The sequence below is a fragment of the Onychomys torridus genome, chromosome 9 (genome assembly GCF_903995425.1).
Source record: "Onychomys torridus chromosome 9, mOncTor1.1, whole genome shotgun sequence".
Taxonomy (NCBI): Eukaryota; Metazoa; Chordata; class Mammalia; order Rodentia; family Cricetidae; genus Onychomys; species Onychomys torridus.
In genome coordinates, this window is record NC_050451.1 from 31,682,460 (window position 1) to 31,708,279 (window position 25,820).

The 25,820-nt window shown below is 43.4% G+C and overlaps 1 protein-coding gene across 20 annotated transcripts in view; it reads left to right on the plus strand.

Annotated features, from left to right (window-relative positions):
• Kcnma1 (potassium calcium-activated channel subfamily M alpha 1) overlaps nucleotides 1-25,820 on the plus strand; it is a 701,946-nt gene that overhangs the window by 487,511 nt on the left and 188,615 nt on the right. For all 20 annotated transcript variants that reach the window (XM_036199296.1, XM_036199299.1, XM_036199301.1 and 17 more), the window contains 5 exons: nucleotides 5,256-5,366; nucleotides 7,177-7,282; nucleotides 9,925-10,007; nucleotides 13,953-14,022; nucleotides 20,614-20,769. In XM_036199296.1, the coding sequence (XP_036055189.1) occupies nucleotides 5,256-5,366; nucleotides 7,177-7,282; nucleotides 9,925-10,007; nucleotides 13,953-14,022; nucleotides 20,614-20,769 (526 nt within the window). The remainder of the gene's footprint in view (nucleotides 1-5,255; nucleotides 5,367-7,176; nucleotides 7,283-9,924; nucleotides 10,008-13,952; nucleotides 14,023-20,613; nucleotides 20,770-25,820) is intronic.

The following is a 25,820-nucleotide window of genomic DNA, read 5'->3' on the forward strand; positions in this document are numbered from 1 at the left end:
TAAATATTAGTTTCACAGAGACATCTAGATCAATACATGCCACATTTCATCTACCTCTTTGACAAAGTGAGTGCAATGTATTCAGAAAAAGCTGTATAGGATTTTCAATTTACTCTGTATGATTTATTGTGACAGGGTAGCTCTGGATTTTTTAAGTTCTTTATACTTGTTCCAGTAAAAATGGATATAGTATCTTTAAAAATAAACAGCCCTGAGCCATGCATTTTACACTATCTTCCTGGTGCGAGGCCCTGCTAAGGAGAGCTCTAAGACCTCCTCGACCTTGGAATACCTGACTGTGGTCAGATTTGCCTCAGTCTTTGCTCTTCAGGTTCGAGAGACTCGGGGAGGTGGAGAGAGTAAACAAGGAAATCAATCAGGAAGCAATTGCAGACGTCTAGACAAGATAAAATGACAAGTACTAAAGTATCTAGAATATCGGCAGGGAGCTAGTGCCCCATGGGGATTCCTGAGGGGCTGGTCAGTGAGGCCCAGTCAGCCTCTTCTTTTGTGGTGATTGGCTCCAGGTCACACAGGCCTGCTTCCCAGTCAGTTTCTTGGTCCCCAGCCAAGGACTTTTCCACAGCCTTAGATGCTGGTGGTTCTTAGAAAGTATTAAATGGAAGGGGCTGTTCTGCCCTTGCTACCTATCCCTAATTAACCCACTGCTTGGAGCCCTTACTCGGCACCAGTCCTGGATAAATGACTTCCTTCCACCAAGTTCCATTTGCTACCAGTGTGTTAATATTTAAGATACTTCCTTTTATATCTGAGATGAGCGTATGTTTATGTTACCTTTGTCTCAGAAATAATCTGCTCATCAAACTTAATCAAGCTGTGTCCCACCCCCAAATCTCATCAGATTAGAATAGAAATGGTCATTGATTTAGAGCTGTTGTCTGTCTTCAGAGTCCAAGTGGCCAGACCACATAGAATCCAGGCATAAAGATTAACATTGGGCTCAAAAGAGGCCGAAGCCAAAGATAAAAATGACTTATCTTAAATAGCACTTAACTAGCACTTTATGTAAATGGGCCATCTCTTTATTATCCTTCAGATTCCTGGGCTGGGGAGTGGCGGGGAGAGTCCTCAGCTCTACAGGAGAGCCAAATCTTGTACAGATATTTCCATTCCTTTGTAGCCCTTTGTCTTGTCAGACTGTACTACTAAGGTTGAAGTATGGTTTAGAACCGATGAACAGTGCTGTTGGTGAGTTCTGTGTTACTGAGTTTTTGTTTCCCTGAGCCCTCTGGGCCAACTAATCAGGTGTAGCCTAGTCTATAGATGTTGAGAAACTATGATGTCTTAAGTTCTGTCCACCCCATTCCCATGACAAAGCTCTCTGAACCTCCAAGAACTCCTACAATACCTCCTCTACCATACAACAACCAATCCTGCCTATCTTGAGGGAGCAGAAGTTGAGAGGGAGCAGAAACCCTCACCTGTCAGCTTCATCTCCATGAGCTTTGGAATCTCACACCTGGACCACATCCTGGGTTCCTTTTACTTCCTGTGAGCATCAGCAATGCCTCTCAAAGAAACAGCTTTAGAGGGGATATCTAAAGAGATGCTATGGTGAGAGCATGAAGTTGTTTGAGGATTAGATGGAATTATATCAGCCACATACTACTCCGTGCTGATGCCACACCGTCCCTACCATTTTAGATGCTGACAGTGAGCTCCTTGGCTGGGCCCATCTGTGTATTATCTCTCTAAGGAAATCTTGGAGACAATCTCATGAACCAAGGGCTCTTTTCAGTGCCTCTAAAGCTCTGAATGTTCCTCCTAAAATGAAAAATTGGTGAGACCTGGCTGAGACTATTTAATTAATTAGTGTCTGACATCAGAGTATGAATCTCACCCAGCAGATCTATAGGTGTTATGGAAGCCAGCAGAGATCATTTTGGACAGGGATCTTTTGACCTTCCTCAATCATGTCCCATGAATATTCACTGCCTCCAAGGAGCCAGTCCTTTGTTCTCATTATAAAATATTTTCAGTCATATTTTGAATAGATGAAGAATAAATATTGTGATTTCTTTTTTCTTCCTGAAACAATATCCTCCCCTAAACTACTGCCTGAGAGGTTTTCAAGTGTTTTCACCGTTTGCCATCTTCCCCTCATGCTCCCATAGGGCATCGGAGGCTTCCTCAGACATGGGCCACCATGGCTGGTCTTCCAGTACTGCCACAGGGCTCGAGAGGCAGCATCTATCTCGCCATCCATCAATTCTGACGACATCCAAATATTTTCAATATGTAGACTCCCTGATAACTTCCATTGTATGGAAAACAAAATGGAGGGAAATGATTATTGGCACAAAACGGGAAGGCTGTAAATCTTCAAATCAGATACAGGGCAGATTGGACCAATATGGCTTCTTCAAGGTTGCCACGATAATGTACCAAATAACTCTCCCTGGGCAAAAAGGCAATCTACCTTCAATCAATCTCCTTTCCCCTGACACCCCCCCCTCCCTTTTTTTCTGAGCAAAAATACCAATTACGTTGAAGGAAGATTTTTTTTCTTCCTTTTTTGATAAGGACTGTTCTCCATCCCAGAAATCATGCTGTAGCTAAAAGATATATATTTTCAATTGTCTAGCATGGTATCGGACAGCTAGTACCAAATGAAAAAAAAAAAAAAGTCAATCTTTTTACCCCCTTACTCTCTCCTGCCAGCATTTGTCTACTTCTTAAGAGAAGTGGAAGCTAATTAAAGGCTTACGGGATAATATTGATTGCATTGGAATATATTTTATATGCACCTGACACACTTTCAAATAATAGAACCCTGACATTTTCTAAGGCTGAATAAATCAGCTGGCTGAACCTTTGATTCAAGGGTAACGCGTTGGGGTGGGGGATGCTCATCTCCTCCCTTTCCACTTCACACATATCTCTCTTAGTCTCTTAGGATGAATGATTTCAGAGCAGCCACCAGCAGTGGGCCAGGGGGAGGGGGCATGCTGTCAGATATTCACTCCATCCTTTGCGTACAGAACAGGAAGGGTGAGTGTTCAGCTGTCTCAAGCCACCATTCATTTGAGTCTGGCTGTGAATCATAACCCGGGATATGCCAGTGTAGAACTTGGAAATTTGCAATATCTGATGCAGAGGCTGGCTGGCAGGCTGGGATTGACCTCTCAGCTTCTCCTTCTGTAGACTAGAAGAAGTAGCTTGTCTGGCATAGCTCCTCCTTGGCATCACAGCAGGTTACTTGGGTTCTTGCTTACCTGGCTTGCTCTTTCACCCAAGACATAGCTTCAACCCCACGAGTTGTGGATTCCTGTTGGCACTTTCTTCATCCTTAGTGCCTTCATGTTAGAGTACACCAGGTAACACCTTTGTCATTTGTGTGGAGTTCAGGTCAGGAGGAAAATCCTCTTTCTTACTCACTTTCTGGACATGCTTGCCAACTGAGAATCATACATCTCATTCAGAACATGCATACTTACTTATGCTTTATCCGTAAATATGCTTATACCACAAGAAACGTTTTAAGATAAGAGAAAAACTGTGAAAGTACAAGTAGTCTGTTTATTTCATGAAATCAGGTATATAGTGTATTTTACAGCCTTATAGTCAGAAGGGGCTAGTGATACAGGGCTTTGGGCATGAAATTTGGGTGAGTGGCTAAGTGACCCCCCCACACAACCCAGCAGATGCTGTTGGAGGGCAATATGACCATGTTCCGATGTCTCCTCTGATGTACCACGCTGCCGCTCTTCCTTCTTCATGACCATGGCTTGCCTGATCGCTAAGTGCACCACCGTAACAATAACAGTCCATAATGGTCATATTATTAACTGCATCGTACATATTATTGATTTACTCTTTGTTCTGCACCATTATCTTTTCCCCAATGAGTTTACTGCATTATTCTCACATACTTAGTGGAGCACCAAATTGCCACGAAAGGGCAGCCTCTTGTAATGACATCTAATGGGACATTGCGTAAACCATCATCACCGCCTCCTATTATAAGCTGCCTCCAGCCAATGAGCTTTCTGCCATATTACAGTGTGAACAGAGCAATTATAAAGGGTAAAGGACTTGGGCATTCTGAAGTTTTCCTGGGAAACTGCCTTATTGCATGATCACCACCTGGCCTGGTCTTAAAACACATTAGAGATCGACCCTCTGTCAGCCTGAAGGGTAGAGTGGTGGGAGTTGAGCCAGTTAGCACAGTGTCCTTGCTAGAAGCTGATGTTTATAGCTTCGCAGCCGAGCTGCTTTTGTTCTTAAGGCCAATTCTCTGAGCATGGTCGTGTGACTGAGCATTGTGAAGCCAATGTAAGTGAGCCCAGGATAGTCTGATGCTAAGGTCACATTGTTTCAGGAAGAAAAGTTGTTGGAGAGGGTGGAGGTCTTAAATGTTCTGGAAAAGGATCTCATTTCCTGGGGATGAGCTGATATTTCTAGAAACAAAAGTCAGAAGCAGCCTAGAACAAAGCCAGCATTTTCACATCCATGTCTCCCTGGCTTCGGACTGTTGTAAGGTCTTCAAGTCAATTAGTTTGGCTCTCGGGAGAAGTCCCAAGCACCTTGAGGCAGCAGTCCTCTGGGAACCCAGCCACAGCAGGCAGCTTGATCTTCCATTCCATGGGCATCCCATCTCCATTTAGCCCTGAGTAATGCTCACTTACTGTAAAGTGTTACATGCCCCCATTGTGGGAGAAGTTATGGTAGAAAAATGCAAAATTTCCTTTTTACTGCTTATGGCCAGCCGAGCCTATAACGTGTCAAGCCGCACATTAGCCACCCTGATAAAAGTCCGCTTTCTTACACACAAAATCATCGTTTCAGCAAGATTTGTTATCTCATTACCTGATAAGCTGTATGTCATAAACCAAGACTGCTGTGGTAAATCTCCCAGGAGGACGCTTTGTGGGCAGAAAGGGAGAGATAGGAATCTGCAAGGGACTTGATAATGTAGCATTTAAGCACAAGCATAATGCCACTTATTGTTAAATGCATAAAACCACTTGGCCAAGTGGCTGGGCTTTTAATAGGATTTTGTGCAGCATCAGGTGAGCAGCCATATGCTTTTTCTGTCCAGGAGCCTCTGAGCAACTGTTAGCACCATTACTTTGCCTCATGACCCACTGGGGATGGGCACAGGGTTGACAGGGGCTGAGGGTGGAGAGAGATGTTCCTCTTGCAGCTGCTTCACTTCTGCTGCCTTGTCAGGGATCAGGATGTGGGGTCATGTCACTGGGTCTGGCTGGAACTAACTGGCTTCTCCTATGCAGGCACATTGTAGTCTGTGGCCACATCACTCTGGAGAGTGTCTCTAACTTCCTGAAGGATTTTCTGCACAAGGACCGGGATGATGTCAACGTGGAGATCGTCTTCCTTCACAAGTAAGACCCCCCCCTACCCCCCCACCCCCTACTGCCATCACTGAGGCCTCTGGCCAACCATGGGCTTCTGTCTGAGTGTCTGTTTGTGTGGTGGAGATGGAGGTGGTTGAGAATTGGGACAAAGTTGAATAAGCCATGACTCCTGCTGGCTCCTTAGGTAAGAGGTAATTTTCCACAGTTTAGTTTAGAACCCTTGGAGGGTGAAGCAACATCCTAGTCCAGGGTTGGAAGCCGATCCCAGTGAGGTGGTCTGGGACCATATCTGAGTTTCTTTCTGAAATACCTAACAGTGAAATTCACTAGGATCCAAGTCACCATTCTTGTCCCGTCATCAGTGTGGACCCGTGCAATCAGGTGTGTCGGTGGTGCTGGTGTGGGATAATGAATGTGATTGTGTGGCTGGTTTATCAATGCAGCAGAGGGACCACGCAAGACAAGAAGAAGCAGGGTAATGAAACACGGGACAAAAGGGACTTAAAGAGAGAAGGGTTGACTTCAGCTTGCAGTTTGAGGGTCCATAGAGGCATGGGAAGCATGGCGTTGAAAGCATGAGGCGGCTGCTCGCACTGAGTCTGCACGCAGGAAGCAGAGAGAGATGAGTGCGGTGCTCAGTCTGTTCTCTCCTTTTGTGTTTAGTATGCACCTCAGGCTAAAAGATGGTGCTGCCACATTCATAATGGATCTTTCTACCTCCCTTAATCCAATCTAGATGATCCTTCACATAAATGCTCAGAGCTTGGTCTCCTAGGTGATTCTAGATCCCATCCAGTTGACAATATTAAGTATCACGCAGTGTATTAGGCATATTAACACTGTTGTTACACTGACTCTGTGTGGTACTTGAGGCTGACTCTGTGTAGATGGATTTTCATTTAATCCATAGACATAGTGCCAAGTGCATCTTTAACCTGAATGCTGACTTAACCAATGACTGGCTGGGCAAGTTACTCCCCTATGCCTCAGCTTCCACGTCCATGAACAGAGGAGATATTCTGTCTCCTTGAGGTGTTGTAAGAATGAAATGAATCATTGGGCAGTGGTGGCGCATGCCTTTAATCCAGCACTTGGGAGACAGAGCCAGGCAGATCTATGTGAGTTTCAGGCCAGCCTGGTCATCTACAGAGTGAGATCCAGGACAGGCACCAAGACTACACAGAGAAAACCTGTCTCGAAAAACAAAACAAACAAACAACAACAACAAAAAGAATGGAATGAATCAATTTATGTGAAGTGTGCACAGCCCAGTTAGGCATGCAGGAAATGTTCAGTAAATGTCAGCTCTTATTGTGAAGGAAAACCTGATTGGGCTGTACAGTTGACTTAAGGATAGATCTCTCCATATAAATCCATTTACTCATGGCCAATACCCACCTTATATGGAGAAAGACTCTTGGTAAGACATTAGCTCCTTCAATTCTGGAGGCTGGCAAGTCTCACAGTCTGCCATCTCCAAATTGACATACCTGGAAATCACCTTCATCTGGCCCTTCCAAGGTGGCCCAGTCAAGTTGACATCTATAATGGTCGATCTCATTGATGCCACAGCTCTGTCTTTTCTAGTGGTAACCATGAGGAAGACAATTCACCACATTAGCCCCAACCTTTGTAAGGCCTGAGACCTATGGGCTTGATTTTCAGTGGTGTCTACTTCTCTTAAATGTGAGTCTTTTATTTAGGGCAGGGAAGGAGGTTTCCCAGAAGGTTCAGGCCTTTGTTCAGGTCTTTATGTGGAAATTAAAACCTAGTGAGCCTCAGAGTCTGAGATCTCCACTGTATTGTTTTAACAGTTGTTTCTTATCTGTCTACACAGCATCTCCCCAAACCTTGAGCTTGAGGCTCTGTTCAAACGACATTTTACTCAGGTGGAATTTTATCAGGGTTCCGTCCTCAATCCACATGATCTTGCCAGAGTCAAGGTAAGGAGAAATAAATGTTTTTACTTTTTCTGGAGGGTTGGGGCCATGATTCCCGGGTAGCCAAGAGCCATCTTCTAAACTGTTAGGCAGATAACTCAGATGTTACTAACCCCAGTACACCATTTCATTGGCCCCAGGACCTTGTTCTGCTTGTCCACACTAGACCGTCTATAAGTATTTCACATTTAGGTTAGTCTTAATATAGAATATACTTCTCTATTTTCTTCTAAATCAGCCACTCCCAAAGTAGGGCTCAAACATTACATTGGGGCTATCTCATCCCCATGGGCCAGTAGGTAAAGGTACTTGCTGCAAAGCCTATTGTCTGAGTTTGAGCTCCAGGTCCTACTTGGTGGAAGAAGAGAACCAATTCCCACAAATTATCCTCTCACTTTAATGTGTACACACACACACACACACACACACACACACAAATGAGAGAGGAATAGGCATTTGCAAGAAGCCATGGGAAAAAAAAAATGAAGCTGCAATTACTGAAACACAAAGTAGCACTAAGAACACAAACAGCAAAAAGAATAACAAAGTGACAGCAATAACCACACTTTTCAATAACAACTTGAATATGAAGTATGAGCCTCAAATCCCCAGTCAAAGGACACAAATTAGGTGAATGTGTTAAGAAACAAACCATCTTTCTGTTGTCTACACAAAACTCATCTAACTTTCAAAGATAGCCACCTACTTAAAGTGAAAGGATAGAAGAACCATCTTAAGCAAATGGGAGCAAGAAGCAAGCAGGTGCCAGTATCCTACTATCCCACAAAATCGACCTCAAACTAAAATTAACCAGGAGAGACAAAGAGAGACACTTTGTGCTAATCAAGAGAGCAATCAACCAAGAAACTCGTATAATACTAAAATGTATACACCAAACTCTGGTGCACCCAATTTCATAAAGCATACTACTGGGCTCAAACATATAGTATATCTCCAACTCTATAATAGTGGGTGATTTCTATACTCCACTCTTTAATAATAAATAAAAGTAAAAAAATTAAAGTTGAATGGATAAAAAGCCATGCACAGTGTAACATTACAAATGATTAGTTTTCACCTAATGGAACTCAGTATAACTTTCAAATGCATTAATTATGTCTGGGAGAAATGTTAGAAAAGAAAATTACACAAAGTTATAAAACATTTGGGCTTCCTTTTCCAAAAAAAGAAAAGAAAAGAAAATAGACTTCGCATCATTTAGTAATAAGCTAACCGTGTTCTTCATGGACTCTTCTGAACTGGCATCTTCTCATAAAGCACAAGCAAGGCTTTAGAAAAGAAAGTGAGCTGACATCTGGTACTCCATTCATTTAACACAGTTTTCGTGAGTGTGTTCAACATTTGTGTGCCAGTGGCAGTTCATTAATACTGTGTGAACTCACGGAAGTTTAAATGCTAACTGTGGTCACCAAAGAGTTCCGTAATTGCTGTAGCAGCAAACGTCGAAAATACAGAAGGTTTTGTGTGAATTCTTTACATTGCTAAAGAAATCAAGAGACAATGTGTGACATACCAGGAGAGCCATGGCCCTCCTAGTGAATGCTGGAACAATCTAGTAAGTACAACATTGTGAGCAGGAGACTTGCAGACTCAGGTCAGCATGCGAATTCTCATGCTTATGTAGCTAGTTCATCTTAATTTTATCCAGACATGACCCAAGTCATAAGGACAGAGAAAATGGCTTTTGTTCTCAGGCCTAATTTAAATGCAAACAATTATTAGCACATCAAACTCATGGTCCCTCTAAGGAACAAAAAGCCCCTTTTGGCTCACATTAAGATAAGTCAGTAGGTTTCCTTTTGGATCCATCTGCAAAGAATCATTTCATTTATATAAAGTATTTGTCTTTTGAATACCTGAATAGTAACGAATAGTAAACAGCATTGAGCTTTTGTCTATTTAAGGCTCCAGTTTCTTCTTGGGATACATATAATGAAAATGTGCATAAGGTTTGATGAAGGATTTTTTAAAAAAGATTTACTTATTTTAATTTGATGTGTATGAGTGTTTTACCTGCATTTATGTATGTGTACTTCCGGTGGCCTGAAGCCCACATGCCAGAAGAGGGAGTCAGATGCCCTGGAACTGAAGTTTTCTATGGTTGTGAGCTACCACATGGGTGCTGGGAATGGAACTTCTGTCTTCTGCAAGAGCAACAAGTGTTCTTAATCACGGAGTCCTCTCTCCCAGCCCCTTGATGATCCTGTGTTGCCGACTCTGCAACTGTTTTTGTCCACATCCTAACCTGAAGGAAAAGGTTTAACCCAGCAACTTCTATTTCCTGGCTGGAAAGATGAGGATGATGGTACAGACAGTTGAAAAAGGAAGTGGGAATGAGATTGAACGGCTTAATTAAGTGAACTTGAAGGACTTCAGCAAATATGCCTGTAAACTGCCAGGCCGAATGAAGAGCATAATTACTCAGGTTCACACTGGAATGTTTATCCTATAACAAGGATCTGACCTGCAAGCTACACATTTGACAAAACTATTTTTTAGGAGTTTTTTTCTCCTTTCTTTGCAAAATACCAGGTTCTCTAAATGCTGTCACAAAGAGAGACTGCAGTTGAGTGTATCTGTTTATATGTTTGTGTTTGTTATGATTTTTCCTTTTGGTCTCTCAGATAGAGTCAGCAGATGCGTGCCTGATCCTTGCCAATAAGTACTGCGCTGACCCGGATGCAGAAGATGCCTCCAACATCATGAGGTAACTCAGGGAATCAGGTGCTGGGGAAGGTCCTGGATTGGTCTCCCAATAGCTTATATGCACCCTCTTTTGGGTTTGCAGAGGACTGCCTCTGTGGATCATCTTTCCTTCATATACCAACCAACAATGGCTACTGTCTGCAGCTGTGGAGCTGAGGAGAGTGTTGACATACAGGGTACCACCAACAGGAAGTTCGGAGTTAGCAGATGGCATGACTAATGCTCGGAGTTGCTCTTGGGTTTCAGGTTCCTAGAGAAAGAGCTAGAAAGGGAAAGATAGGTCCAGGTCTAAGTTAAAGTGCTCTACTCTCAGGGCTGGGGAGTCAGTTGGTAAAGTACCATAGTGCAAGTGGAGGGATGTGAGTTTGAACCCCAGAACCAATTTTAGAAAATGAGATGTAGGGGCACATTTGAATCCTAGGACTCAGACAAGCAATCCATGGGGCTCATGGGCCACCTTGCCTAGCCTAATTGGGTGAGTTCCAAGTCACTGATCACCTGTCTCAAAAAGCCAAGGTGATCCACATCTAAGGAACAACACTCAAAGCTGACCTCTGCCTTCAAGTGGCGTTACACGCCCCCTTCCACCCCAGATTCATATCCATAAAATCTCAAATTTTCATTTTTTAAAAAATTATGTTATCTGAAAGGAATTGGACCCAAGATGTCTTTACTGGGGGAGGGTCTTAAAGCACCTCCAGGAGGTATTTTTCAACATGTTCAACATCTTTGCATTTGAAACAACTAGCAGGTGGTCTTGCTGCGATCCAGTGGATAGAGACCAGGAATGCTACCGATCCCACAAGGTGTAGCGCAGTCCCTATCTAGAAAACTATCTGACCCAATATGCCAATAGCTGAGGCTTAGAACCCCCTGGTTAGTAAGTCCCCAGCCTGTCTACATCAGGTTGATTATTATTGCTTTGAAAACCATTGGTTAATTAGCTTGTCTCAGTTTCCCAAGATGAGAAGAGTGGTCTTCAGTGATTTTTGACATTACTATGTATCTTTGAGATACTGAATTATATAGATTATTTCTTAATCCTAGATGTATCCAAATCCCCACCCTTCATGTTTGTTTTGAAACAGATTGTGGTCTGGGGAGAAAGAAATCTAGAACACTAATAGTTAATGCCTTTTCTACACATGGACTAGGCCTCACAAAGGCTAATTTTTAACCCCTTAATTTTAATTTCAGAAAAAATGTTTTCTGTAGCTATTGTTCTTGCCATAGACGTGTCATCATATGTTGTATCTAGAAAATGACAGAAAAGTCCAAACATTTTACTCTTGTTAGCTAAAATCCTTTTAGATTTTGTTCTTTTCTCTGATATAAATTGTAGAATAGTCACTTAAGGTAAGGGAAGATAATAAAGAGAACCTTCTAGAGAGAACCTGAACTATGTGAACTATTTCATTTCCACTGTATTCCCAACAGCTCTTACTTAATAATAGTGAATAGCCATCCTTTGGACCAGACATAGCCCAAATGCTAATTGCAGCTTGCTTCTCTGGGATTCAAGGATTTACCCCTAGGTGAGAGTTGGGACGTTGCCTTTGGATCTTTATAATGCTTGTGAATACTTCATCTCGGTTTCAATTAGTGTTCAGCAGTTACATGGACTTTCCCTTCAGTGAGGCAGAGGAATTCCTCTGGTGCATTTAGGTTGATCCAGTCTTCCTGTCAGTATCTGGACCTTCTGTCTGGAAGAAACCATCTGGCATGATCTCTCCTTCCAGTCACTTTTCTTTGGCAATAGACTCAGTTTTGTGTTTTAAGGAAATTTGTGATTCAAGTCTAGTAAGACATGGTTTGCCAGGCTGCAAGAAGATGCAATGGGAACTGGCTTCACATCTGAGCCCATCTCCTCGTACCAGGCTTCAGTGGAAAGTGACCACACAGGTCCACTTCAGTTAAAAATGTGTCTCTTGTCATTTTTGGAACTAAGTAGCATTTCTACCCTTTGACACATTTTTCCCCCTGTCATTTGAAGTAATAAAATTGTCCTTCAAGTCTCCATCCTTTTTTTTTTTTTATTGCAAATAAAGAAATTAGGAGCATGAAACTTTTGCTTTTGACCTCACAGAGAAGTTCCTGGCATGTGTAGTTTTATTTCTCCTCAGTGGTGAAAAAGAGAAATGTGTGGTAACTTTGAAATGGGTATTTCTCATCATTGTAATTTTTTAATGGGACTGAGGATAAAGGGTGAATGTGAGCACACAGAGGTGTCAGGGAGCATGATGGGATGGCAAGGTATAGAACTCACTGGGCACAGAGGGCTATTAGGAATGTAAGAAAGGGATCCACTAAGGAGAATCAGTAGAAGACCCAAAAGGGAGTGGGAAACTCAGGGTTAAACGTGGCTTCAGCTTTTTCTCTTATTTGTATATTCCTCCTTAGATTAATGAGACCAATCTGTTGCTTTTGAAATTAAAATGTCAAAGAGCCATTTGAAATGAGCTAATGCAGAAAGCTGGCTGGCCTTGTGGACTGCACTGAGAGACAGACAGAGGCTCAAAAGCCCTGAGTTATATCTCAGCAGAGGCCAACATGACACTCTCAAAACTGACAGGAAGTCCTTCTAGTGCAAAGCTCAGGGTGAACGTGTGCAGAGGCTTTCTCGGGAACCCTCCCTCCACATGTCTGACTGTAGTTTCTTCAAATGAAGCTGCTGTCTGACTGCCACCTTTCCACTTCTGCAGAAAAAATGGCCAAGGGAAGAGTGGAGCTCGGTGGGAAGTTTGTGGGGGCGGTTGTGATGATTGCGCTTGCACTCCTGATGAGGCTTAGGAGGTGGGCCTTTCTCTGGAATTCCATTCTTTAGCCTTCCTTGTCACTGAAGGAAATGTACAATGTCACCCTGACAGGGTTGGTAATGACAAAAACCATAGCTTACACGTGGAGAGGACCTTTAATGATTTCAAAGCATTTTAACATCTGGTCTCCCATTTGCTCCTCATACCAAGCCTGTGAAGTAAACAATGCAGGTACCGTTGCCCCCAATGTCCAGATGAGAAGACAGGAACAGAGAGCCCAGGGATTTCCAGAGGGTCACGCAGTTCATTAGCACAATAGCTGTGCTGGAAACCAGGTGTTTCCATTCATGGGCTCCTAACTTCTCCCCTTTGGCAGTGTGATTGACAGGAGAAGGGATGCCAGGGAAGATTGGCTGGTGGGGTCATCCAGGCTTGGTAAAGGACCAAGGGCAATCAGAGGAGATTTCCCACCAGATCATCATATACTTAGGGTGCTGGTGTTTAACTTGAACTAGTGGTCAAGCCATCATTATGCTGTGGAAGACAGAGTCCTTGATCATATCCCAAGAGTTCTGCTTAAAAATCACATTTATGGGAATGTCCAAAGGGTATGTGATAATCAGAGCCATTTGTCAGGTGGCTGCTTTGAGCTGTCATCATTGTCTTAAGTTGTTAACTGGACACAGAGCAGAGGTTTTTTTAGGCTGGGGAGTGGGAGACTGCAGACCTCCAGAAGCTTATGGTCTAGGCTTACATTACCTGTCTATAAGCATCAAAAGCTCCCATCTCCAGTCTATTTGGGTTCATATTCCATCTCCTAGGCATCACAGGAGTCCTTCATGTTTGTTTTTAAGGCAGAGTCTCATGTTGCCCAGGCTAGCTTTGAACTTCCTCTGTAGTCAAGTCTGGCCTTAGAGTCTCTATCTATCAAGAGGTATGGTCAGAGTATACTTCACTGCTCTGCCTATCTCTGATGTTTGTAATGCCTAGAATATATACCAGTGGGTCCCCTGTCACTTGTTTCTCATGCCACCAATGGGTATGGTGAGGAGAACACATTCTTTCTTTGAACACAGCCTCCTGGATGGCCCTGGTTGCCGACTTGGCTAAGGTTTCCTAGCAAATGACTCCTCCATCACACTCTGCAGGTTACACAAAGCCTGCTTCAGCTCTGGGTCTCTCTTTTTCAGAGTGATCTCCATAAAGAACTACCACCCGAAAATCAGGATCATAACTCAGATGCTGCAGTATCATAACAAGGTAGGTGGTGAGACTTTCAGGCCTGAAGCTATCCTCAGAACTTGGGCCCCAGTCCCCTTCTCTCTCTCTCTCTCTCTCTCTCTCTCTCTCTCTCTCTCTCTCTCTCTCTCTCCATACAGCCTCATGTATACATATATGCATGTAAGCACACATGTATGCATGCCCCGAGGTCTGGCAGAGAACATGCAATGGTTAAAATGTCCCTTCTCTCTAGGGACATAATCAACTTCTTTGTGTGTGTGTGTGTGTGTGTGTGTGTGTGTGTGTGTGTGTGTGTGTGTTTGGTTATTGAGAGGAAGTGTCTTTGTCGCCTTCTTGTACTAATTCATCTACTCAGGAAGAAGCTATTGAACCCAGAAATATTGATATGTTCTTAGATCCTGTCCATACCTAAGTTCCAACAACTTGCATTTCTATGTCCTACAGTCATTCAGTCAATATCTATTGAATACCTACTCTGTAATTAACACTCTTCCTGCTACTCAAGGGGTAGGATAACTGGGAAGATAAAATCTGATTTTGTGTCCTTAGAGACTGATCCAGTAAGGTGTAGAGAGTGTGCCAGATAAGGGATAGGATTTCTCTTTGTGTGACCAAGTTGAGCAGAGAAGGCAGAACATGACATTATTCTCAAATTCAGAATGGGAGTCTGCCCAGTTCCATTTGAGAAAGTAGTAGTCTATCCAAAGATTAGACTTAAAAACAATGTTCCTGGTGTTACAGCTTCTAGCGAGGTCTGGTTAGAAAGAAGGCAATGCTGAGGGTTAGTGTTGCTCTTGTAATTACCTCCCATTGAAACAGAGCTGAAGGTCTCTTGTGCAAAGGCAATACTCCTTTGCTTGGCTTGTGGTTGAGCTCTAGATAGCTTTGGAGGAGGGAAGGTAGCATCTTGTTCTCCTTGACATGGTACCAGTCATCTTCTAAATAAATGGAGCTTCAAAACTGGAGGCTTCTCAGTACCTGGGGCCAGGTGTCCTGTCTGAACAGAAATAACTCCCTGCAGGGTTATGTGTGACAGCATGCCCCATCTTACAGGCCATATTCTCTACAAAACAAGCCATCAGGTGTCCCCGAGAAAATCCCATTCTGCCAAATGCCACCAGCACCATGCCATTATTTCTTAATTGCTGGCAAGGGCTGGCCCATTTTGCTGTGTGGAGGCCCATCAGAGGCCATTGCTGAGTGGGTCCTGCTGTCAGCGACTGGCCCACTGCTTGGAACTGCTGCCCAGTGCCAACCATTGCCCAGCCCTCAGCAGGTGGCTCTATTGGAAATTCTGTTACTCTCCAGTCAGTGGGTTTTGTGGTGGGCACCAAAGTCGACTCCTCTGTTTGTCTCTGAAAACTCAAGGTTGAGATGGGGGCTTATTGGTAACCCAGAGGCATCAACCCGGAGAAGCTCTTGTCGGCAGCCTCTGGAGGTGGAGGTGAATTTTATTAGTGAGGCTGTGACTGGTGACAGCTCCTGCTGCAAGAAACACTCCTTCTTTCATTTGTGATCTGAAATTTCATTTAGTGTGGGAGTGCTTTAAGCGATTGTTTAGATTTTTGGCTGAATTTAGACTGAAAAGGAAAATTAATGTTGTATGTTTAGAAAGAGATGTCAGTTCCTTTTCTTCTCTTTCCAATGGGTGCTGATGTAGCATCTTCAAGAAATTAAAGAATGTCTCTGCTGTGCAGTTCTTGTCAAACTCAAAGCAACTTGTTTGGCTTCTGGGCCAGATGGTACCTGGTCAGTATTCACATGAGTACAGCCACCCAACTATCTTAGACAGATTTTCCAGTGCAGTCATTCAGACACTGTGTTGAAGACATCAACAGACCCATTATTATTTGCTTAAAACACATCTTGTTTAGAACCACCCCACTTGCTCTACTTGGGTTTCTGGGTCAGGCAAAATCGTTTTCAGAGCACTGTTAGATTAGTAAGGATACAGTGACAGAGCACTTTGACAAAGGGCTTTTTTCCTCTGTTGTTTTACATTTCCCTTTTAGAATGGGCGTCCTCTTGTTTTTATGTTTTAGATCATTCTTAGTAGGTTTTTGAATAGACTGTTCTTCCCCCTGCTTTGTAGCTTTGCACTTGCCTAAGGTCACCTACCCCTTTGACACACTCTTCTCTTCCTCCATCTTCTTCTCATGGCTTTTTCTCTGCACTCATCTGAGATGCACGTAGAATTTCACCCACTTATACAGGCACTTAGGAAAGACCTGATGTTTGTGTGAAAACCATGCCACCGAGAGAACATGTTCTGGAGGGGGCAATGGCTCCCACAATTGAAATAAAAACAATGTCAAATTCCCATGCTGTAATGAGGGTGATATTCTAGAGCCTAGAGGGATGCAGGGAAACCGCTGGCCTTGAGTTTGTCATCATAACAATTACAGATGTTTGAGTGCTGTTTTATGGGTTTGAAAGAGCCTTGACATCCATTACCTCATTTAGTCCTCATTGGGCCATCTGTGCATTTTAGCATCCCAGTGTAAGTTCACACTAGCAGGAGTTGAAGCTCTAGCCTAGGCAGATCAACTCTGGTGAGCACAAATCACCATCACTCAGCAGCCAGCAAACTAGAACAGGATAGCCAACTGCCACCTTCTATTTCAATGGGACAGGAGCCCGCAGAACCAAACTGTGGCTCCTGGGGGAAGGATGGTGCTTTCCAAAATGGGTCTCTTTATGGTGGCTATGTTTCACAAAGAGAACTTTTAAAATCTGGCCATCTCTGAATGTAGAAGGAAGAGTGTGTTGGCTGACATGTGGGCAAATGGTTTAAAGCTCTTCAAAGACAGAATGATGCATGGCCCACTGGGGAAAAAAAAGCGCCATTCCTAATAACTCACTTGTTACTGGCTTTTTTATTTCCCAAACTGCTTCTCACTGATCTGGAAACCAAGTCTCTGTCACAGACACCAGGTCTTTGAGCACCCTCGTTGTCTCTGCTGGCATGTGGGACATAGTTGTGTTCATCATTGCCTTTGTAGAATTTCCTGTATCTATAAGAGACTCTGATGAAAGCACCTACATGAAGGGCATTTTGCTTCAGCTCACAGCTCAAGGCACGGTCTCTCAGAGAGAGGAGGTCAAGCTACTAGCAGTCTGAAGTAGCATGATTATGTCACATCCACAATCAGGAAGTAGAGAGATGAATACACACAGTTACTCAACTCCCTTTCTCCACTTACACAGTCCAGGATTCCAACCAGGGAATGGTGTCACCCACAGTGGGTGGGTCTTCAACCTCAATTAACAGAACATAGATAATCCTTCATGGGCATGCCCTGAAGCCCATCTCCTAAATGAGTCTAGACTCCATCAAGTTGATGGCACAAATCATTACAGGCAGCTTTCTGTCATTCCAGCAATGCAGCTTTGGGCCATGATGAGTTGGCCTTGTTTTCGTAGGCTTGTGATGAGGCAACATATCATTCTGGGAGAGATTGGTGGAAAACAATGAATCAGTTCATATCCATCAAACCAGAAAGATAGGGCTAACTGGTATCCTGCTAGCCTCTTGGAAGGCAATGATCTCAATGACCCAAAGACCCTCTGTTAGATTCTACCTCCCAAAGGTTCCACTTCCTCCTAAGAGAGTCCCACCCTGGGGATAAAGCTGTTAGCATATGATCCCTTAGTGAACATTGACTGAAGATGCATACTACACAGTCCAATGTTAGACGTCTCTGTATTTTTATTTTTCATAGTATTTCTCCAAGGGTAAATATGTAGTAAGAGAAGGAAGTGTGACCAGAATTCATTTCTCCTGCCTTCCTAGGATGGCGCATTTTCAAAGTCTTTCTCCATGAAGTGAAAGGTGTTCCAGTAGCATACATGGAAGGGGAGGGTGTGATTAATGTTGGACCTGTTTTTTTTTCTCTTGGCCAACTTAGAATTTGCCTCTAGATTCCTCTGTGGAAATGCTGGCACTTTTTTTTTTTTTTTTTTTTTTTTTTTTTTAAACATACCCAACTTCTCTCAGAGAGGATGAAGTTTCCAAAACCAAAGAATTTGAGTTCCTGGGTCAATATCCTCTCTTGGCTTCATGCACACAGACTTCATTCTTGGCCATTGCCACGTCAGTCTCACTTCCTGTCCCATGGCTGGAGAAAATACAATGGCCATGAGAGGAGGCAGTAGGAGCTGGAAATGACTTTCTACATGGGACATGAGAGACCCAAGGCTTACATGCCAGATGTAAGAGAGATCGTCTCTATATTTTGCATGGCATGGAGATAGGGCAGACTTTTTGCAAAGTTTTGATTGTTTGAAGATGCCATGGAGGTTATGTGGTGTCTCTCTCTGTGGGGACTAGACCACCCAAATCTCTTGTCACACACAAGTTCATTACTTGGATGTAATTTATCCTTCTTCTCATATGAGTAGTTCTCCACACAGATGAACATTTTTTTTTTTTTTTTTTTTTGTACCATGCCAGGGAAGTAAAATGAAAAAAGCTGATGTCTTAAGCCAGGAAAGAATGGAGGAGAGAAATGGGAAAGAGGGTGGGGCTATCTGTTGGCATTGAGTGTGTGATGTGTAGAAGATCCTATGGTACTCAGCTCCACACAAATCACACTCCTCTGTGGCCCCCACACAGGCCTGTTTGGACCATACTCTGGTTAGGGATTGAGCAGTCCTCACTTCCAGCAGTCACTACTGCTGGCTTGGGACTGGAGACTGTCACAGAGGTGGATTTTGCAAGCAGGCATTTCACAAGAGTAGGACTTCTCCAAGCAGAGCAAAGAAGCCTGGACTCTGTTCTTTGTTTCTACAATGAGATCTTTCCTTCTTCTAGTGCACTGGCCTCTGTTGTTGTGAAAGGGAAGGGGGCTCTTTTGCTGCTCCTGTTTGCTGATGCACAGGGAGAAATCATTTCAGAGCTCTAGAGCCTTGGTACGTACAAGGCTTAGAAGGACTCTGGGTTGACATGGTGTACAAAGTGTGATTTACTCTAGCATCTTGGAAAAATGCTAAGTCTTAGGGATAAAAACCTTGTGATTTTTTTTTTTTTTAGACAGGGTTTCTCCATGTAGTTTTGGAGCCTGTGCTGGATCTTGCTCTGTAGACCAGGCTAGTCTTGAACTCAGGGATCTGCCTGGCTCTGCCTCCCAGATGCTGAGATAAAAGGCATATGCCATTGCTGCCCAGCCAGACCTTGTGCTTTTTATGGTTGTTGTTGTTTTTGAAAGTAGCCATCTCCATTTATTAGACATATTTCATCTTTAGAAAGCTCCTTTGTCAAACAAGCCAAACCCCTCTGCTTTCTTTTATTATAAGCCAGGTCAGTCCTATTCTGGCTCTAAGAACAGAATAGGGCAAAGCTAATCTTGACATAGCAGTACCTGAGGCATTCAGGTGTGATGACGATTCTGTATCCCTGAGGATGGTGTCCCCTGAATCTTGGACATTTCTGGCTCTTTTTACTGGTTCTCAAAAGATCTTTTTGCAGGACACTCACCTTCTCTTGTCTTCATCCTTTTTCTCTGGCCATTATTCAACTGGTCATTTTCCCTCTTCAATTTCGACTGTTAAAACTGGATCAAATACTGTGGAATTAATATGGTCTGTTCACATAGAATAAAAGGTTCATTTCCTTTGCTCTGGAGACTTTTTGTAAGAAGCAGACTTGGGATTTCTGTGCCATGTATCCCATGGCCTCTAATTGAGGTTTGAGTTACCCACCCTTAAGTGCTATGTCCTGATTGATCTCTACACACACTCTCTCTCTTGGATCTGTCTCCTTGTTTCAAATTTATATAATTGATGTTTTTGAACATAAGCTATTCCTGACATTCAAGCCTTGTAACTATTTTCTGTTGTTATTGTTATTTGTAAATCCACGAACACTAGAGAACTTCCTGAATTTTAACCTTTTCACTCACTCTGTCACACATGCCACTGGCAAATAATGGTATGAGCGTGCCTCTAGGTCTGCAAGTTGGGGTCTGACGTAACTGTGGCATAGGACAGTCCATCTGCAAGAGACTGCAGGATGTCCATGCTGTGATGAGTTAGGGAATGTTTCCTGCACAGTGGCTTCAGAGAAGCAACATGTAGAGCTGCAGGTTCCACTCCCCTGCTCCACCCCAGATCTACTCAGGCAGAAACTTGGCAGGCTGGGGCCAAGAACCTGTGGTTTTGTACATATTACAGGGCTCACAGGTACCCACTCAAGTTTGGGGTGCCATTGGTCTAGAGTATTGAGAAGGAAGAAAAAAATCCAAGAGAACACAGACACAGACATCTGGCAGTCTGATACTACTTGAGAGCCACTTTAAAAACAAGCTAACTAGACTTCTTAATAACAGGGGCTGGTGTCTCTCACAAGAGAAAACTCCTCTCTGGGTTGAATCTGGCTAAATAACAAACTTGAGAGGAGGATGTGGGCCTGGTGAGTGTAGAAGTAAAGTTGCCAAGGGGCCGCAGTCTGTTGAACAGAAGTGGAGAACCTAGCAATGGGCCTCAGGCCCAGGAAGAGGAAAGAAAGGATGAGTTTGGATGACCCAGTGTCCTTGGACAGTGCAGCAGTTCCCAGAAGAGATTTCAGACAAGGAGCAGAACAGGGTCTCATACCTCTTGTTATTCCCACAGGCCCATCTGCTCAACATCCCCAGCTGGAATTGGAAAGAGGGTGATGACGCAATATGCCTGGCGGAGCTCAAGTTGGGTTTCATAGCCCAGAGCTGTCTGGCTCAAGGCCTCTCCACAATGCTTGCCAACCTCTTCTCTATGAGGTCATTCATAAAGGTAACGTCTTGTCTTATTAGAGCACATTAGCCTAGGATTCCATTTGTCGTGGGGTTGAGTAGAGCACAGCTTAAACTCAAAACAGATCGGCGGGCTTTAACTTCTCTGGTTGAGGAGAAATTCCTTGTTACAGATTTGGGAACGTGGCCAGCTCCTTTCAAAATTATGTTTTTATTTTTATTTGGCACATCCGTGGCCATTAAATGATTGTTCAAAGCACAATCCTCTCTTTTTTTTAGATAAACCACATGTTTATCTATCAACAAAGCCTCCGCTGTTAAAACAAAAATATGATTTATATACATTCCATATGGCACCGGAGTGCCTAAAGAAAAGAATTATCATTTTCCTCTTTTATATCAAGTGGCTGGTAGACCTCTCACTGTGTGGATAAATGCAGACCATGTGTTTGTGCTGAAGCCCAAACCCCAACAACATAATTCATTTATTTACTTCTGCACAATCAAGGAGGCCAGCAAGGCTGACATGCCATGGTTATTTGAATGGAGAGAGAGAAGAGGAACCGACTCTTCACCCCAAGAGACGTGCAGTCTGGATGTGTTCATCTCCCTGTCAGAGATCACTGGGCAGCCTCTCCTAGTCTCCAGATGGCTGCTGGACAAGTCAGAGAGGGGGAATGAACTCACTCTGTTCTCCAGGGCCCAGGGCCTTGAGTGCCTCTATGAGTCTAGGTGCCCAACTGAGCAAGCTTCTGGAGTGTGGGCAGTCAAGGTAACACACAACATCCATGAATTGTGGTACTTAGAGCTGCGATGTATCAGGCCTCTCCTCTTTGTGCCTATGGCATTGGCATTATTTAGCCAATAGCTAGTTCTCCTAGTATGACATAAAGAATAACTTGTCTTGGACCTACTTCCATAATTGTAGCAGTGCTCATGGTGAATAACATCCCAAGTTAAAATATGTTCTCTTGTGTTTATTCTGTACCCATAGACCTCAGCTCAGCAGAACTTCAAGTTCAAACCCACTTACAAATAAAGTCACTCTGTGCCTCTAAATGTCTTCTTTAATCCAGGCTGCTTTTGTCCTGCCTATATGAAACTGAGTGCAGAGGAATGAAAAGTAGCAGGGAGGTCTTTGTGGCTGTGTTTGGGGATGGGGCACCAAAGCCAGATGTAGCCAGATGTCTCCCAGGACTTGTCTGTTCAATCCAATCCAAGGAGTCCAGACCTAGGTTAACAAACTGTCACCAAGAGAACAGCCCTGGCTCTTTCAATGGAGCTCTGGCAGTTTTCTTCCAGCAGAGGCTTGCTCACAGGACCCAGCACGTGGTCTGAGGAACTGGGTTCTGCTTCCTTGCGTTGATGTGACATGGGCCTTGGCAGAGCCCCACCACAGATGGGGCCACTTGACATGCGTATGTTTTGATTTTGTGGTGCCTGCATGGTAACTAGATCTGCCTGTCAAGAAAATTAATAAAATGGATGTGACACTGATTCTTTAGTGTTATTACCAGCCGAGAGAACTTCTGCCTGACTTTCCTGGGGACCCTGATGGGCCTCACCTCTAAAGCCAAGGACGTCCCTTCCAGCTCTACTAATCCCATTGCCAAGTTCCTATTTAGGAAGAGCCTGTGGGAAAGGCTGGACCGGGCCCTGGTATAACTGAAAACACATTTCCCTCCCAGGGTTATATTACTGCATTATTTCTGTTCAGGGCCAGCTCTCCCATGTTTGGAGGCAGCTCTCTGTATATGACCTTTTGACATAGAGGTGGTCTTTGTGTTAGAATTTACTAAGAGCATAGCCTACAAATAACATGACTTCCTTTCCTCCATTATAAAATTTAGAGTAAGGACAGTCTTACTTAATGCAGTCCCCACTCTATATTGTAATCTACGTGTGCATATCCCTTAGTCCTAGAACTGTCGTCTCTTTTAGGACTTGGTGAAAATCGTACTGTTATCCTATCCTTGATGTCTTTTCTGTGTTATTGCAAAGCATTTGCTTGTTTTGTTTGGACATGAATGCAGGTGGAGAAGGGAATCTGTAAATGGATTCTTGTTTACAGAAATCACTCCTTCCCCAGCGCCCCCACATCCTACAGTAGAGGATTCCCAGCACTTCCAGCTGGAGGACACTTTGGCAATACTTCATCCTTTGGGAACACTTAGTGTTTCTGGAAAGCCAAAGGGAGATGTGAGCTCACCTTCTCCCTTGCCTTGGGCAAACTGTATGTGTTTCCTAGTTCTGCAGATTACAATATACTCTGCCTCTGCTCAAAGAAGAAAGATGAGCAAGACTCCAGCAGTGTAGCTGGGTCACAGGCAGAAGCACACTGGCTCTCATTGGGGCCTTTTTTTAATGTATGGAACTTAAAAGTCCAAAACCCAAGCTAGGAAGGTTTAACAGAAGAAAGAGGTGCCACTAGAACACAGAGTTTATGAAAGGGGCCCAGATTGGATGAGAAGAAATAGATGGGAATAGTTACTTCTCCCTCTGCCAGTCACTCTCAAAGATCCCAGCTGAGGGCCCCCAACCCATTACCCTCTAAAACCTAGTTTTCATTTTGATGTGTTACCTCTTAATTGACCTAAATATTTTGGAATGGATTAATATCTTTAACTTGCCTTTTTAGGAGCAGTGAATTCTTTAACTTTGGTAATTACTGTAGAAAGTTTTGGCTTTTTGTCTCTTTCCCCCATGGTTACTCATCCTTAATTTATCCCGTTCATGCTTCAATGCATTTCCCCTACTTTTCAGATGTGTTGGTATTTAAATCCACACTAACCATACATCTGATGTCATTCAGAAAGAGGCCCAGGTTGGTATCCAGGACTCCTATAGCTCCTTGGCTGTTTGCAGGGCAGGATAAGCATTTTTTTTTTTCAGCAAGCATTTATTTTCATTTTTTGTTGTCCCTTAATCAGAGCCAGCAGATGTTGTGGTGCCTGTGACTTATCTCCTGGCCTGGGACATCCTGTTTACACCTCACCATTTGATCTCCTTCCACTGGCCTCTCCTATTTCAGGGAGAGTCTCCTTAATGTCTTCTGGGAAGACCAAGACAATGGGCTTGTTTAGCCTTGTCTGTCCTGGCGAATCAGTGGGCCACACATTAAGACCATTGACTTGGGAGTTTTTCAGTTTGTGTAGTTTCAACTTCCTGTTCAGCCTATGGAGTTCCAACTTGGGCCTTGACCCTCCATTTCTGTGAATTGGGCTATCAGTCTTTCTAGAAGGAAGTGTGCTTGGCATGATGAATTGTGCATTTGTGTACATGCTAGTTTCCCTATGAAACTGATTGACTCTTAAAATTGCTTCTCATTCAACATTGAAACTTCCAATTAAGGACATTAAAATAGGTCTCACAAGTTGCCAGTTATTGCAACTCTGCTGATTTGTCATTTTACACACACACACACATACACACACACACACACACACACACACACACACACACACACGTGTACCCTGAAGCATGGGCATGTAATCTGTAATTTCTTTGTATAAGGAAGTCAGTTATGAGAATAGAGAGAGCACATAACATTAATGTGGCAGTTTAAAGAAGAAAATGTCCCCCATGAGCTCAGAGAGTTGAATGCTTGGTCCCCAGTTGGTGGTACTGTTTGGGAAGGTTAGAGGAGGTGCAGCCACGCTGCAGGAAGTATGTCACTGGGGGCGGGCTTTGAGAGCTCAGAGCCTCACTTCTTTCTGCTTCACTCTCTCTGCTTCCTGCTTGTGGTTAAAGATAGGATTCTCAGCGTCCAGCTTTGGCTGCCATGCCTACCTATTGTAGCCATGCCTCTCCATCATGATGGACTTTCCCCGTGACACTGGAAAGCAAATAAATGCTCCCTTTTATAAGTGGTCTTGGCTAAATACATTAACCATTGGTTCCTTATTGTTTTTCCTACACAGTGAGGTCATTTTTCATCAATACATAGTTCTGGCACTAGTTGTAGTTAAGGGAACCATGTTTTTTTGTTTTGTTTTTGTTTTTGAGACAGGATCTTAGTATGTTACACAGGCAGGCCTTATACTGTTGGACTTAATCTTTCAGCTTCGTCCAGGTATGTGCCACTATACTCAACTGAATCATTTTAGTATCTTTAGTTTGGATTATATTTGTGCACATGTGAGTGTTTGTACAAGTTCATGTATAAAAATAATCTGGTTTAAGAGCTGGAAATATAAAGACCTTTGAATAGTTGCCCAAATGTATGGAATTCTAATACTTTTAAAATCTTGAACTTAGCTGGGGGGTGTGGGGGGGTGGCCCACACCTTTAATCCCAGCACTCGGGAGGCAGAGGCAGGGGCCTCTCTGTGAGCTAGAGGCCAGCCTGGTCTCCAAAGTGAGTTCCAGGAAAGCTCAAAGCTACACAGAGAAACACTGTCTTGAAAAACCAATAAACAAACAAACAAACAAATAAATAAAATCTTGAACTTAATACTTTATATTATTTTATTTTACTCTCCTAATGCCCCACACAAACTTGGCACTGTCATTGGCCACCTCACTCTATGGGGGCAGACACTGTGCAGTAAAAGAAGTTCAGGCATTTACATGAGGGCAGGTAGCATAGAATTGTCAAACCCAAGGAATTGGTTCCAGGTTTGTCCTTGAGGATACCAAAAGGAAATAAAGGATGAGATGATTTCTTAGCAAGTATAACCACCATAGTACGAGACTTAGTTTCTGGGCTTCATTTTATGAAAACAATTGATTCAGTAGAGATTCCAGAGGCACATATATCCCAACACACAAAATACTCATGTACTTATGTGCTTATGGCTTGGAAGCACTGCTAAAATTCAGGGAAGCCTCTGTTCTAAGGGAGAATGGGTAGACACATCTTTATGTAGCTCTATCAATGAGGCCTATTCACCTTTCTCTTTGGCCAGCTCTGTAAGGGTCACAGTCAATGCATCAAACTGGTTCACTTAGATTAGATCATGAGAGATCAAGAAAGGACTGGGCTCTCAAGAGGACTGATTTAAGAAGGTTCTTCTGGGAAAAGGCAAGTGAACCAGGGCTCTCTGGCAAAACAGAGCCAATTGTGTATGTGATGTGTGAATGTGTATGTATA